The sequence below is a fragment of the Anguilla rostrata genome, chromosome 1 (genome assembly GCF_018555375.3).
Source record: "Anguilla rostrata isolate EN2019 chromosome 1, ASM1855537v3, whole genome shotgun sequence".
Classification (NCBI taxonomy): domain Eukaryota; kingdom Metazoa; phylum Chordata; class Actinopteri; order Anguilliformes; family Anguillidae; genus Anguilla; species Anguilla rostrata.
The window spans coordinates 55,246,901-55,260,808 of NC_057933.1; the positions used below are offsets into that span (position 1 = coordinate 55,246,901).

General features: G+C 41.3%; 1 protein-coding gene across 4 annotated transcripts in view; it reads right to left on the reverse strand.

Annotated features, from left to right (window-relative positions):
* Positions 1-1,814: 1,814 nt before the first annotated feature.
* Positions 1,815-13,908, reverse strand: part of adgrb1a (adhesion G protein-coupled receptor B1a) — an 81,752-nt gene continuing 69,658 nt past the window's right edge. For all 4 annotated transcript variants that reach the window (XM_064343258.1, XM_064343239.1, XM_064343248.1 and 1 more), the window contains 7 exons: positions 13,750-13,845; positions 13,557-13,596; positions 11,737-12,371; positions 8,349-8,384; positions 7,928-8,026; positions 4,500-4,553; positions 1,815-4,115 (listed from right to left, as the gene is read on the reverse strand). In XM_064343258.1, the coding sequence (XP_064199328.1) occupies positions 3,921-4,115; positions 4,500-4,553; positions 7,928-8,026; positions 8,349-8,384; positions 11,737-12,371; positions 13,557-13,596; positions 13,750-13,845 (1,155 nt within the window). In that variant the 3' untranslated portion in view covers positions 1,815-3,920. The remainder of the gene's footprint in view (positions 4,116-4,499; positions 4,554-7,927; positions 8,027-8,348; positions 8,385-11,736; positions 12,372-13,556; positions 13,597-13,749; positions 13,846-13,908) is intronic.

Below are 13,908 nucleotides of genomic sequence, written 5' to 3' on the forward strand. Positions count from 1 at the left end.
TCTATATGATGTAATTAATTTGAAGCATATCTAAACCATACACCTACATTAGCAATAGTATTCTTTCCAGTGAAAACATTATCTGTTTGATGTACAACTTACATAATGACATGTAATTGTATGATAAAAAATATAGATTTGACAATTGTGTTTTCCCATAACCATAATCAGATAACCAGTCACCTTTTTCCTAATGTAGATGCATGATCACTTGGGATGTCACAATAATCATGCTTTATTTGTAAGCCTGATTTATCCACTTGAAACCATGCCTCTCTAATGTGTATATGTGTATATGTAAAAAAAAAAAAATCTAATGACAATCCCTATGGTATTATTTTCCTTTAATATATTATTGGTTAAACCTTTATTAGAAGACTGCCTCACTGCTCCAAATTGGATTTCTGCTCAGAACATGTAAATACTCCTTTGGCCATTACAGGCTCTTCCATTCAGCTCTGTAATCAAGTATGCAGGGAACCTGGAGACCCCAATATCTCAGAGTTAATTGTCTAAGCGCAACGCTCCGACAGGCAGATTGTAAAGTACATAGGCAAATGTGTAATAAATGCAGACTTTAGAGGCGCGCAAAAGAATGTCAGCTCCAATAAAATTAAACAAATGATGTGCATTAACTTTGCTTTTTTTTGCAAGCTCTACTGTACAGTAAGATAACTGTTGTAGAATGTCATTTTCAAGGACATACTGTTCTCTGCTACAGGTAAGCCAGATATTTGGCCAAAGGTAATACAGGTAGCAAAAGGAAGTAGCCCAATATGATTCATGCAAGCTAAATGAAAGAGAAATGAATAGGTACTCAACAGCCAGACGGTCAAACTACAGAGAAGTACTCTTTACCACTTCACAGGGACTAAACAGGGGAGATTGAGGTTTCAATGTCAATTACATCCTTCTTAGAGTCACTAATTTGTTGTTTTTTTCCTACTCCTTTAATGTATCAACAAATATGTCATGTTACTACTATTCAAGCCTGCAGTCCTCTGAGAGTGCAGACACAGGCTGCAACAAGTCTGGAGACCATCTGGATTCTGCCACATGTGGAACCCATATCTTGACCATTGTGATTGGCGTAAGTTATCATGTCCTAAAACTTCTGAATTGCTGAAATGCTGGAACTGGGTCCTCAGGCCTATGCCAACTGAACCCGTAACAAATTTTAGATCTGAGTTTCTCACAAGTAAACCTTTTTTTTTTTTCTCACAGACAGAAATGTAATGTAAATGTTCCCTAATGTTCTTGCAATGGTTTCTGTTGTTGGGTTAGTTTCAAACATTTGAGAACATAATCAGCTCTTACCTCAAATTGGGGCTTATTGAGAATTTTCTGGGATGGGCCTTTTCTCTCATTAACTTATAACATTTCTATGCATGGCAGGCATTATGACATTTTCAGCATGGTAATATAGACAGCACATGCAGTTTCATTGCTGCTGTGCAATTTAAGGGAATGGCCTGGCATTGAACGTTTGCATGCTGACAGGTGCAGTGGATTCATCAAATGGCTTAAAAACCGGAACATATTTTCTGAAATGCGTTATGGCTCCTGTTGTACCAGAGATGTCGCATTAGCGTCTGTCGTGAATTTACATTTACTATGAACAATTCCTCTCATGAACAGCTATGTGAAGCCATTAGGATGGTATAAAAAATAAATTGTGCATGCATTTGCATGGTGGACTACATTACAAACCTCAGGATACCTTCTTCCTGTCCCCCCCTCCTATAATTATATCTTCTAGCCCCCCCAAACCAACATAAGGAATTTCTCTCATGAATGCACACCATTACAGTGTATAGTTTATAATATAGATATATTTTATTAGAAATAAGACACATTCATTTGTGCTCTGAAAACTGTACAATAACAAAGAGAACCTGTGGAAATAAAAAAGGGGACAGGGGGATGGGTAAGTCCAGACAAATACATTTAAGTTTGAGGGAGAGGTGGGAAGGGAGGTGTGGCGGGGGTGGGAGGTGCTGAGGTGGGGGCGGAGGTTGATACAGACAGTGATATAAACACACACCATTACATTAGTTACAGAACACTGTTAATAGTCCAGTAACCCAATAGGGTGAGGGTATTCAGTAAACAAAAAAAAAGCACGGTATAAAGATATTTATAGGCTAAAATTCATTCTGTGTAACTTTATTTAAATAATTACAATACTGTACAACATGACTCTCCTTTAGGAGCCTTGTGCTTTCTCTGTGTGTGCAACCAAAACTCAGACTATTGAATCACAGTTTCTGAAGTTTCATATATATACTGTATATATTTATAATATATAATTATTTTTTTCATTTTTTATCCACATATATATATATATATATGAGGAACTCATAGCCTTACAACCTTACAACTGACCATAACAAATGTATCAAGCCTGCTTGTACATCAAGCAACCGTCACTCTATATGTACCACGCCCTGTTTGGTGCTGGCACTAAGGCTGGGAAGGCAGCATTGTCTTCTAACGACTCGGGTTGGCACTGCCATGCTGCCCTGCTACCCCCCCTCCCCTCCCCTCCCAAACATATTTCTGAGGTGGAGGCTGTGTTATCAACGCCTGCAAAAACAGCAAGGCAAAGTGTGAGTCTACGTGTGGCTCAGACGTGGATGGGAAGCTGCGTAACAGCCTGCTCTCCCCATCTCTTCTGTTTCTCTCCTGTGCCATCACACTCTCAGCAGTGCCATGACTGACACCCAACCAATCAAAACACTGATCCAGAGTTTGGGCAGTGTCTAATCACTGGGGCCCACCAGAGCCACTTGTCCCTGCATCCACAGTGTTGCACCCGGGAGGATTCTGAATTCCAGGGATGCTGTTTGACCTTGACACCCACCCTGGCGTCTCCATATCTGCTTAAGCTGTCTACTCCCTCTGGAGTGCTTTCTTTATACCAGAGAAATTTGATGATATGTATGCAAGGATGTGGACTAGGGGTTATGGGTGTTTGTGTGTCTGTGAGTGTGTGTGTGGTAGGGTAATAATAATAATAATAATAATAATAATAATAATAATAATAATAACAACTTTACTAGTTGCATGAAAATGTGAGTTTATATGATTGCTTACAAAATAAAGATTGCTTTGCGGTTGTCTGTGATGCCAGAGTTCCAAATTCAGAACTGGGCAAGCCCACTGTGACCAACTTTTTCCTACTTTGAAGAGTTTAAAGGCATGGTAGATTTCTTTCGATTCTGACACGCTCTTTTTGTCTGATTTGCTGCTTGTAATAAAAATAAACAAATAAAATAGAAAATGATTAAATCTACTATAAGATTAAAAACCAAGTCTCAGAGCATTCCGTCACTGTGGAGGGAGTTCAGTGGATCGTTGCTTCAGATGTTATTTTGCATGGCTGAGAGAGTAGGCCTCTATCGGTCACTGTTCTTTGGCCAGTCTTTCCAAATGGGAAACCTGGAGTGTCCGTGTGAGTTCAAAGATGAAAGCCCAGCAGGAATACATCCCCTTCCAGAGCTCAGAGAGAAAAGTGCAGAAAATCCATATTGAACATCAGACAAAAACCGGATCTCCTCATGCCAAAGTCTGGCAAAGTTTGTTTTGATATTTTTAATATTCCTTTCCACAGCATTAGAAATGTTTTTTGTTCGTTTCTTTTCATTTCTGTCCGTGTCAGGAAAAGGAAATTCCTGCATAAAACAGAAAGGGGGACTAAAGGAAAACAAAGCGACTTCCTGTCCTGCTCATTCTGCACTCAGGTTCGAGGACATTGGCTCTGTGTCCCACTCGTCATCGTTTTGCTCTTTCTCCACCGCTCACTCGCTTTTTAATACTTTCTCCCGGCAAGTTTGTTCTTTTCAGACCAAAGTGAAATGCAGAGAAGACTGTGACGGAAGCTCTCATTGGTGGGGAGGGGACATGGGGGTCATGTCCACTCACACCTCCGTCTGCAGGTCGATGATCTCCTGCCCCACCAAAGGGATGGTGGCGCCAGCTTTCTCCCACTCCACCGTCTTCAGCTCCAGAGGCGAGGCCTGCACAGGCTCCAGGTCTTTGCGCACCCATGAGGGGGGTGAGTGCGTCTTTCGGATGCCCTCCCAGGCCCGTTTGCTAGGTGTCTGCTGTTTGTCCTGCGGATGGAGAAGTGAGTGAGTAAGAACAAGCAGGACGCTGGGACGCTGACACACATTCAAGATGAAGAATGCATTTATTTTCACTTTGCATGAAGTGCACGCTTTCAAAGCAATGTGTCCAGAGAAAGAAAGTGAGACATGGGGAGGGACACAAATAGATGGACTGGTATAGAGCGAGGAAGAAAAAGACAGGGACAGACAGAGAGGGAAATAAAGAAAGACCAGGAAGAGAAAGTAAGACAGAAAGAGAGAAGGGAAATAACATACATTCAGGAGGGAAAGAGAGAAAGACAGACAGAGAAGCAGAAATAAAGAGAGAGAGGGACAGAGGAAGGGGAGGGAGGAGAGGTAAGACAATGAAAGGGGGGAAGAGACACTCACACTGAGGTTTGTTTTGTCACTGCCCCCTGAGGACACACTCCATCGCTTCACAGACTACAGAGAAAATAAAAAGAAAAACAGTGACTAATTCCATCACTTCGTTACACCACGTCTTTCTAATCGGCTAGTCGGAGTGTGCAGAGACGTCATTATCTGTATCTGTATCTGTTCAACCAACAAAATTATCTGTCTGTGTATCTGTATTCGGATAGAAGACCGGAAGTGGGCATGGTTTATACCGGAAGTCACGTTAAATCAGGCAAACGTTGTATTTTCTAACCTAGTATTCATTGGCAATGCAACTGTTGTGCCTTCAAAGCATCAAATTGATTTAATATTGGCATATAAATAATTATGAAATATATTTCCACATCCTCATACTGTACTTTTCATATCTCTCTCTCTCTTTTTATTTTTAACTAAACTAAGTTTTATGAACTGTCTGAACCTATGGTCATTCTAGCAGTACGCTCCAGGAAACAAGCTTTTAAACACTATATGATTCAACCAGGTCAGTTTTAAAACCACAGAGGCATTTAATCATAAAAGATGCTATCATATGCTTTGTGTACTTGACGGTGGTGTTATATTATCATCTAAATTAAATATTTATAACAATCATTTACCTTTAGTTTATTCATTTTATGAAGCTATAGAAGTTATAGAAGCAAAATATCGAAAAATATCAAAATTGGCATATGGAACCAAAATTATCGTTTTTGATGGTGGTGCCTCCCCTTAAACTGCTTTAGAATGCTGGATTTTGTAGTGCATTGATTTTAGAACTGTTAGGAAAGACCGAGGTGTCCCTTTACTGAGAAATAACTTGTTGCCAGGTAAAAAAAAAAAAAAAAAAAAAAAAAAAACCTGGACCGGATTTTAAAAAAAACTGGACTGGAAGAAAAAAAAAACCTGAACTGGATTTAAGAAAAAACTGGACTGGAAGAAAAAAAAAACCTGGACTGGAATAAAGAAAAAACTGGACTGGAAGAAAAAAAAAAACCTGGACTGGAATAAATAAAAAAAGTGGACTGGAAGAAAAAAAAAACCTGGACTGGATTTTCAAAAAAACTGGACTGGAAGAAAAAAAAACCTGGACTGGAATTTCAAAAAAAACTGGACTGGAAGAAAAAAAAACCTGGACTGGAATTTAAAAAAAACTGGACTGGATGAAAAAAAAAACTGGACTGGAAGAAAAAAAACTTTTAAAAAAAAATGGTTTTGCATTACCTTGCAACGTTTGACATTCACGACAGTTACACGCAGGCTACCTTTCCGTGCAACTCTCGTAATTCATTTTACCCTGGCTCTACATTTTGGACGGTGCAGTGGCATGCGCCCTTTTGTAATGTCTAATGTTGATAAAAACGGAATGTCATTGCTTGCAGTGATTTGTTAACGTTGTTTTGTTAAGGGTGTTATGTAAGGAATAAACACAACGGGTTGTCCCGTTATCGGAAATTATACAACGGCTTGGCTGAATACTTGATACTGATTGGTTTAATGGTGGACATAATTTCTCAGTAAAGGGACACCTAGGCCTTTTCACAGTTCTAAAATCAATGCGCTACAAAATCCAGCATTCTAAAGCAGTTTAAACAGCAACATTATTCTTTCGCTTTTGAATTGTTGTTACATCCACTCCCCTTTTCAATGTCCAATTTCACAATTGATGGCAACGTTGAATCACATTTCTAGTTACTGTTGCTAGCTTTATTTACGCATACTGCAAAACAGAATCGTCCCTTATTTGGACAATAGAATAGGCGTTGATTTAACTCATGGCTACGGGACGCATTTTCATCCATATTTTTGTGAACGATTGCATTTATAGTAACCACTGTTTCAGTAGTCAGTCAGCTAGCTAGCTAGCCGGGACAGCAAGCATGCCATGAGACCATTTTGACCTAAAACCAAAAATTTTAATATAGGCTAGGTAACAAGTGAGGCCAAAGCTATTGTAGCAAGACAATGCTCTATCAAGAAACTGCTCGTAGGCAGTTTGAAACTCAATGAAACTTTATTGAAGAACAAAATAGGAAGTAAGGCAATCCTCAGATTCAGACTTCGCCATAGAGAACAGCAGAGAAGCCCCCCTGTAGCCTACAGCACTGCTGGTTCGCTCAGGGTAACACATAGCTATTTATATTTATTCCAAAGCCTTGTTTTTTTAAAACTAAACTTAAAGCAACAAACACAATTCAGCTAGCACAAGAACACATATTTACACACGATAAATTCACTTTTTCCACATATTTACAATTCGCAGTCCCACAGGAACTATTTACAAAAGTCCGTGTGCCGTGCATTCTGGGAGCTGCCGGCAAAGCCTGCCGAAACAGCCTCCGGACGTCACATTATCATAAAGCTAGTTGCCATTCAAAACCCGTTTCAGAGGGTTTTCCAGTAACGGGACAGTCGGTCGTGGTTTATTCCTTACATGTACGACAGGGGTGGTGCGGCCGAGGCGAAGCCAAGGGTCGCTTAACCATGCCCAGAAGCACACTATTTTACAATAATGGGACAGCCCGGAGAGGTTTATTCCACTTATACAATGGGTTACCAACAATGATTATAGCTATATGGTTACTTTTATATTTATTGATTTTTATAGATTTAATCAGCTGAAAGTTAAATATTCTTCCGCGGGCGTTTGGGCATATTATTTTACCGTTGTCAAGCAAAACTCTGGTTGGTAGTTCTATTTGGACCGTCGTTATGCAAAAACTCTGGTTGGTAGTTCTATTTGCACTGTTGTTAAGCAAAAACCTCTGATCGTTAATTTTATGAAAACGATGATTCTATCAAGAAAAAATAGTTCCTTCTCGTTTTATACCATACAATTAGTTTATACCATGTATACCATACATTTTTTGTCATTACATTATTTAATAAAACTGCATGAAACCATAAGTCATTCAAATTCATCTCCCTAACACTGTCTTGCTTTTTAAATGGTGTGGTCACGCAGTGTAGACATAACTTCTTTCTAAGACCCTCTGAAACGGGTTTTGAATGCGAGCTCGCTTTATGATAGTTCGCCATCACGAGGCAGCTGCTATGCGCCGGAGTTCCAGATACTCTCTCTCTCTGCCCATGTAACGTTAGATAGAGGCTATGAGAACTCGACATGGAGCTGACTTTTTTTCCCCCCCGAATCCAAATAATAACGAGCAACTTCAGGTAGAAGAAATATCTGTTTCCATCGCATTATTTGTGCTTTCCCGAATACAGTATTCAGATTCGGATACATCCCTACTGGCTAGTGAATGTTATTTCGGGCTAGGTGTTTTTGTTGCAGACCACTGTGCAGAATGAAATGTAAATAAAACAACCCTTTGTGTTTTGCAAGCTACAAAATACAAAAAATATAATAGATCTGTGAGAAGCTTTTTGGTCATCTGTGTGTCCATCTGTCTATCTCTCACCTTTCCGTCCACAGGTGGTGAATCTCTGTCAGAGTGCTGCAGCTTTCGGTTCAAGTCCTGGAACATGTCTTGATGACGCTTCCGCGTGTGCATGATCTTCTACACAGGAAAAAAAAAGAGAAAAAACATGTCAGTCAAGGACTGCAACTCACTGTTACAAGCTAATTTACAATCACTTCTGTCAATAATATTTGAACCAGAGAAACAAAAAAAAGCCATTTACTGGTTATCAACTCATATTTATGTCACAATAGGTACTGATTGAATTTAGTAAAAATCAGAGCACTTAAACGTGGCCTTTAGCTAATTTAAATATTGCCATTACTTTTTGTAAGACAGTGGAATACAGAGAGATAACTGGGTACAGTAACGGTAAAGATGCACTAAGAAAGGAAAAACTGGGGGGGTGGAAAAAAATTACCTCAAAGTCTAATTCTGCGTAGCGGGATTTTCGTCTCTGCAAAGAACAAGAAAAGAGAAAATAAGAGGTCAGTGGGGTAGTATGTTCAGTGAATTAGTTCAAAACACTGAAACCCCTAGAAGTAATTCTGAGTGCAAAAATGTCCTGTGGAACCCACCTCGGCTCTGCATGCATGCACGTACACACGCACAAACACACACGCACACACACACACACTACACTGGGCCTATTAGACAAATGGCACCATTAATATTTAAAATAACTCTACCCTCAATCTTGTTTGCACCCCTTTTGCCATGGCTGCCTATTTTACTATTTCCCCATTACATCGACACATGAATCATGAATACAGAGATACAGAGAAGGAAAATTGAAGTATGATATTAACCCTCTGTAAATCAATAAATAACGCCCGGGCAAACTGACTTTCCTTGTTTTGGTTTTATTTGTTTATATTTGCTTCTTGGCCTGTGTTCAGACTAAACAGCTTGAGACTGAATGACCTTTAGCTCTCCTGTCTGCGAGATTCTGATGAAGGATTAACCTTTGGGCTGGTTGGCTGCTATACCCAGACAATTTGGAAGGAGGTTATTCAGATACAGTCCTGCAGCACTGCCTTGTGGGTAAATTTTCAGCCCTGAAGACAAGAATGCATAACTCAACACCCACAGGGTCACCTGACCTATAATAGACATAGCCACTAGCGCGTCAATGTGGTCGTTGGCCCATGCTGAAGGTATCAGTACAAACTGACCTTTATAAAGAGCTTGTTATCTTTTGCTGAGTAAGGCAAGGCAGCCTTGTTTCGGAACCTCTCGCTGCGGTAGTGAATGTCACAGGGTCTGGATCTGTGTTTCTGACGGCCAAACGCACTGTGTACCCCTGATCAATACCACTTGTCTGACCTTAATGCAATGGGCTCTCGACAGAGGAAAAGGCTGTAAATAGCTTCTAATATAGTTCTAATTATAATATGAATAATTCCTAAACCCCAACTGTATTGGTATATTTATAGAAGATGTTTATTTAATGTAAAAGCGCAAATGTTCATGTTGGGATATTTTATGACACACTGTATTTTTCTGTTATGCTCTGAGCAATAATAATCCACTTGACTACTGACAATGTTAACAATTTATCAGCTAATCTTCATTAATTATCCTCCAGCTCTCCTTATGTAGTCTACACACTGAAGAAATCAGCACACGGCATGAATCTCTGTTCTCCACCCACTTTCCTATCTGCAAATTCATTCACCTCCCCTCCCACCCAAGACGATCATTATCCTATGAAAAATGCACAACTGTAATGAACATATTAAAACTGCTTAATTCAACATTTTTTCCCCTGTCTCTTTTTTCTTCTCCTCCAGGCTAATGCTGTTATGTGCAAACTGCAGCCATAGCGCCGCCCCCACCCCCCCCCCAAACCGTATTTCTCTGCTAAAATTAGATGGACTGAAGCGCTTTGCCTCTAGCAGACATGGTATCACTCCATCAGTGTTTTAATGAGGAGCACAGGAGGGTCCTTTTACCCTGCTACAAAAAGCAACTTCCAAATGGTAGCAGTTAGCACTACTGCATGGGGGGTGAACTACGAGACGTATAGGGTCACCCATCTGGTAAGAGCGACCCCTCAAATGCTCCCAAAAAAAAAAAAAACACTACTGACTCAGCCAGATGCCCTGTCGCATGTACAGGGTAATGAAGCTGCATAACGCACAATGCACTGAGACAGATTGCACCCTCATAACTGGCTCATCCCAGATGAATGCTAGGAAATAAGCAGCCATGAAGATAAGTTTAAAAAAAAAGAAAAGCAGAACAAAAAAACAATTGCACTGTGCATACACCTTCCCAGAGTCTCAAATTAGAAACCAGAATGAGTTGACCTTGGGATGAATAAAAAATGAGGGAGAGTCATAGGGAGAGGGGTATTGTAAAGGTGCAAAGACATTGAGGGTGTACAAATTCATTGACAGGAAACACAAATGAGCCTTGATGCCAAGAACAATGAAGGGCTAAGCCTCTCTCTCTCTCTCTCTCTCTCTCTGCGTCAGATTATGTCTGCTCATCAAAATGCTATCATTGCCACCTCATTGGTACCCCTCCACTCCCACATCCCTCCACCTTCTGATGAAAGACCCTAACGAAGCCTATTGCCAGAGTGTTCTAACGAGCCGCCACTTAGGCGAAAGCCTTGTTGGAACAGCGATAAATAATTCAGAGGACGTATCCTCTTAATTAAAGCTGTCCGGCTGGCGACTCCTGCCAAGCCCTCCATCTCAAACTACCAATTCCCCCCCCACACACACACACACCCCCACCCCCCGCCACACACACACACACACACACACACACATACACACACCAAACCACTCTGCCAGCATTTCATTTCATATGCCCTGCAGAACAGCACAAACTCGTTTAGTGCATGTAATTGGGGGGTGGGGGGTAAGGGTAATTAAATGAACTTAGCATAGTTTGGGGGGAAAGCAAAAAAAAACCCACAATGCCATCTGCTATAGCCAATTCCACAGTTGATTGCACGAATGCAGTGCCTGTGCGACTCCTTGGCTGGACCTCGTTACTCGTTTCTCTGGACAACAGAATGTAAATAAAATAGTTATGCTGTGCTGAGCTTTCTTTAAAATAAAAACAAAAATTGAGTTCAGTTGAAGCACTCATGGGGAAGTATGTCATTTATGCGATCCATACTCTTGTCACACAAACAAAACATGGTAATGTTTCCTTTGGTTGCAAGCTTTTCCACGAAGCCAAATCAGGTTCCAAAGCAAGCAGGGTAAACAGTGATGTGATGAGGAGATGAGGACATTTCTAGTTCGGCTCTCACACCGATTTCAGCACTTTCAAACCAATATGTGCTCTTTTGGATGTCAGCCATCTTAAGGAGTGTTTGACGACTCCAAAGTAGACTATGAGAAGCTCATATCCCCAGCCTGTATTCTTTAATCAAGCTAACTTCTTTAATCAAGGGGGAAAATGTAGTACAGAAAGCCATTTAAAATTGTTATTTCATTGCAGGAACAACAGTGCCAGAGCAGAGACGAATAGCTTCTTTACTGTGTCAGATAAGAGCAAGCAACATTGTTATCCAGATATCTCCAAAAAAGCATGCAAGACATTTGCAGATGCAACAGAACACAAATAACCTTTGATTTTTCTCTTACAGGTTCTAAAATATACACTGTTTGACCTTCAATGTGGTTGACTGAAAAATAAATTCCAGATTGTTGATATGCACCTCATTCCAGGTTTGTGAAATACGAGTTATAAATAACCGACTTCTCATCGGAAGCAATCAATCATCTTCCCCACCCCCCACCCCGCCTCCTTCCCGCCATCCATTTCCTAGAAGCCACTCTTACCTCTAAGGAGCTCATGGAGAGGGTGGAGACCGTCTCGCTCTTAGACATCATGCCGGAGTTCCCCGAGTCGCCCGCTTCACACAAGCTGTTGGTCATCTGTGACTCGCTGGAGATGTTCTGCAGGTTCTGGACAGGCGAGTCCCGCTCGGAGCAGGACACGCTGACCCGGTCGGCTGGCAGGGTCTTGAGGCCGAAGCCCGGGACAGGCTCGCTGGTGGGGTTGCTGAGGTGGATGAGACGGGTCTGGGGCAGCTGCTCAATGCTGATGTTGTACTTGGCTGGATCGTCTTTCGGCTTGCCACGCAGCGTGGACGTGTTGTTGGGCAGGAGGACGTAGCTGCTCCCGTCGGGGGCTCCAGCCTCGGCCTGGCCACGGGTCAGATCAGAGTCCAGCTGCTTGAACAGCTCCCCGTCGCAGATGTAGATGGACTTCCCACCGGACAGTTCCCCGCCGGCACCCCCGCCGGGCTTCTCCCTCTTCAGCGTGAGGGTGTGGCTGGCATAATCGGCCACATTCTGCAGGTGCACCTTGGTCATGCTGGCCGGGAGGGTGTTGAAGTTGGAGCCCTTCTGGAGGGTCAGCTGCTGGGGAGGCATCTTCTCCTCACCCTGCAAGGATGATCGCTTCAGGGTGCCTGTAAGACAAGAGGGTGACGGGTCATGAAAAATCGAAAGTTTTACATAAAAAAATGTATTGTATTTACTTTCTTAACAGGGATTTATAAAGTAATTTGCAGGAGAACCTTATTATGAGAGCCACATATGAGGGAGGCACCAGCCGACCACCTCAACCCAGTATCAGTACAAACCTAACCTGTCTATAGCCAACTCAGTGCACCAGACAGCAACTAGTGGATTTAATTTCATTTGTAATTTAGTTTTATCAGTAAATTTGATTTGCCCTCTTATTCTAGCATTTAGTGAATTTGATTTCATTGATTTTGTTATCTCTACAGTGTCCTGTTCCAAGGGCTATATTGTTGTTATTGTGTTTTGGAAGCAGACACTGAAATATAAAAATGTCCAGTATTTTATATCTGTATGTGGGGGAAATAAAAAGACTTGATACTTCTGTGAAATTACTGTAGCAGCGTGTTATATCAGAATGACACAATTTGATTTTAATCGATTTCAGCCAATATCAAATTGTCACAGACTGTGGTAGCTCTGGATGTCAAAATACACATTTTCAAGCAAACAGTGTCAAGCTCTTTATGAAATGATGATGGACAGACTTTTTCACTACTTCGCATGGAATCATTTCATAAATCTCATATTTTTCTTTCCAGGCCGACAGATGCTGGCTACGTTCGGGCACGAGATGTTGTCTGATTTCAAGCGCGAGACAATAATAAAATTCGGCTCCTGAAGGATATCAAAGGACGCCTGCATCCTCTCTCGAGCCGGTGCGAGCTGTTTAATTAAATACAGACCAAGGATTTCAGTCGACGGCTGAGACAGATGCATTCCGCATATCACAGGGCCCGTCACCACAACCAATCAAATTTTCGTCTCATTGAACTGAACTGCATTACGCCCTTGTAATGTGAGACATCTTTTTCTTCATGTCTAAATAATGTCCTTTATTCCCAAAGGGAGCAGATCCTAATGTTTTGAGCTGTGGCACAATTAAATCAACACACTCATAAGCCATTTGTTTGTGCTACTAACTCAAGATGAAAGCTTAGGTATGTGAGGATTGTGCAGTCATAGTGCAGTAATGCAGTGTTCCTGGCTAGAGGAGGAGAAGGGATGGGACTCACAGTAAAATAGCAAGGACTCACAGATGCACATAGATACACATGGACAGAGGCACTCACCTGATCTGCAAGCAATGTCAACATCTTTCTCGAAGTCAGTCTACATAGGGGAAAAATTAAATGAAATATTTTGAGCAACAGGATTGGGATACTGCTCAAAACATTCACATGAAAATAAAAATATAAAAATATTTATCAGTTAGGTCAGATTTATCAGGGTCAGATAGTCTTTTGATTCCCACATGGTACATACCATGAGCTGGGCATGCCCGTTTTGGAAAGAGCTGCCCGAATCTCCATTCCCATCCTCCTGTCGGTCAACCACCCGGCACTTAACTGCCTCCTGAACCTTAGAACAGCACACACAAACACAGAGGTCAAATATGTGTTATATATAAAATGTTGATAAACA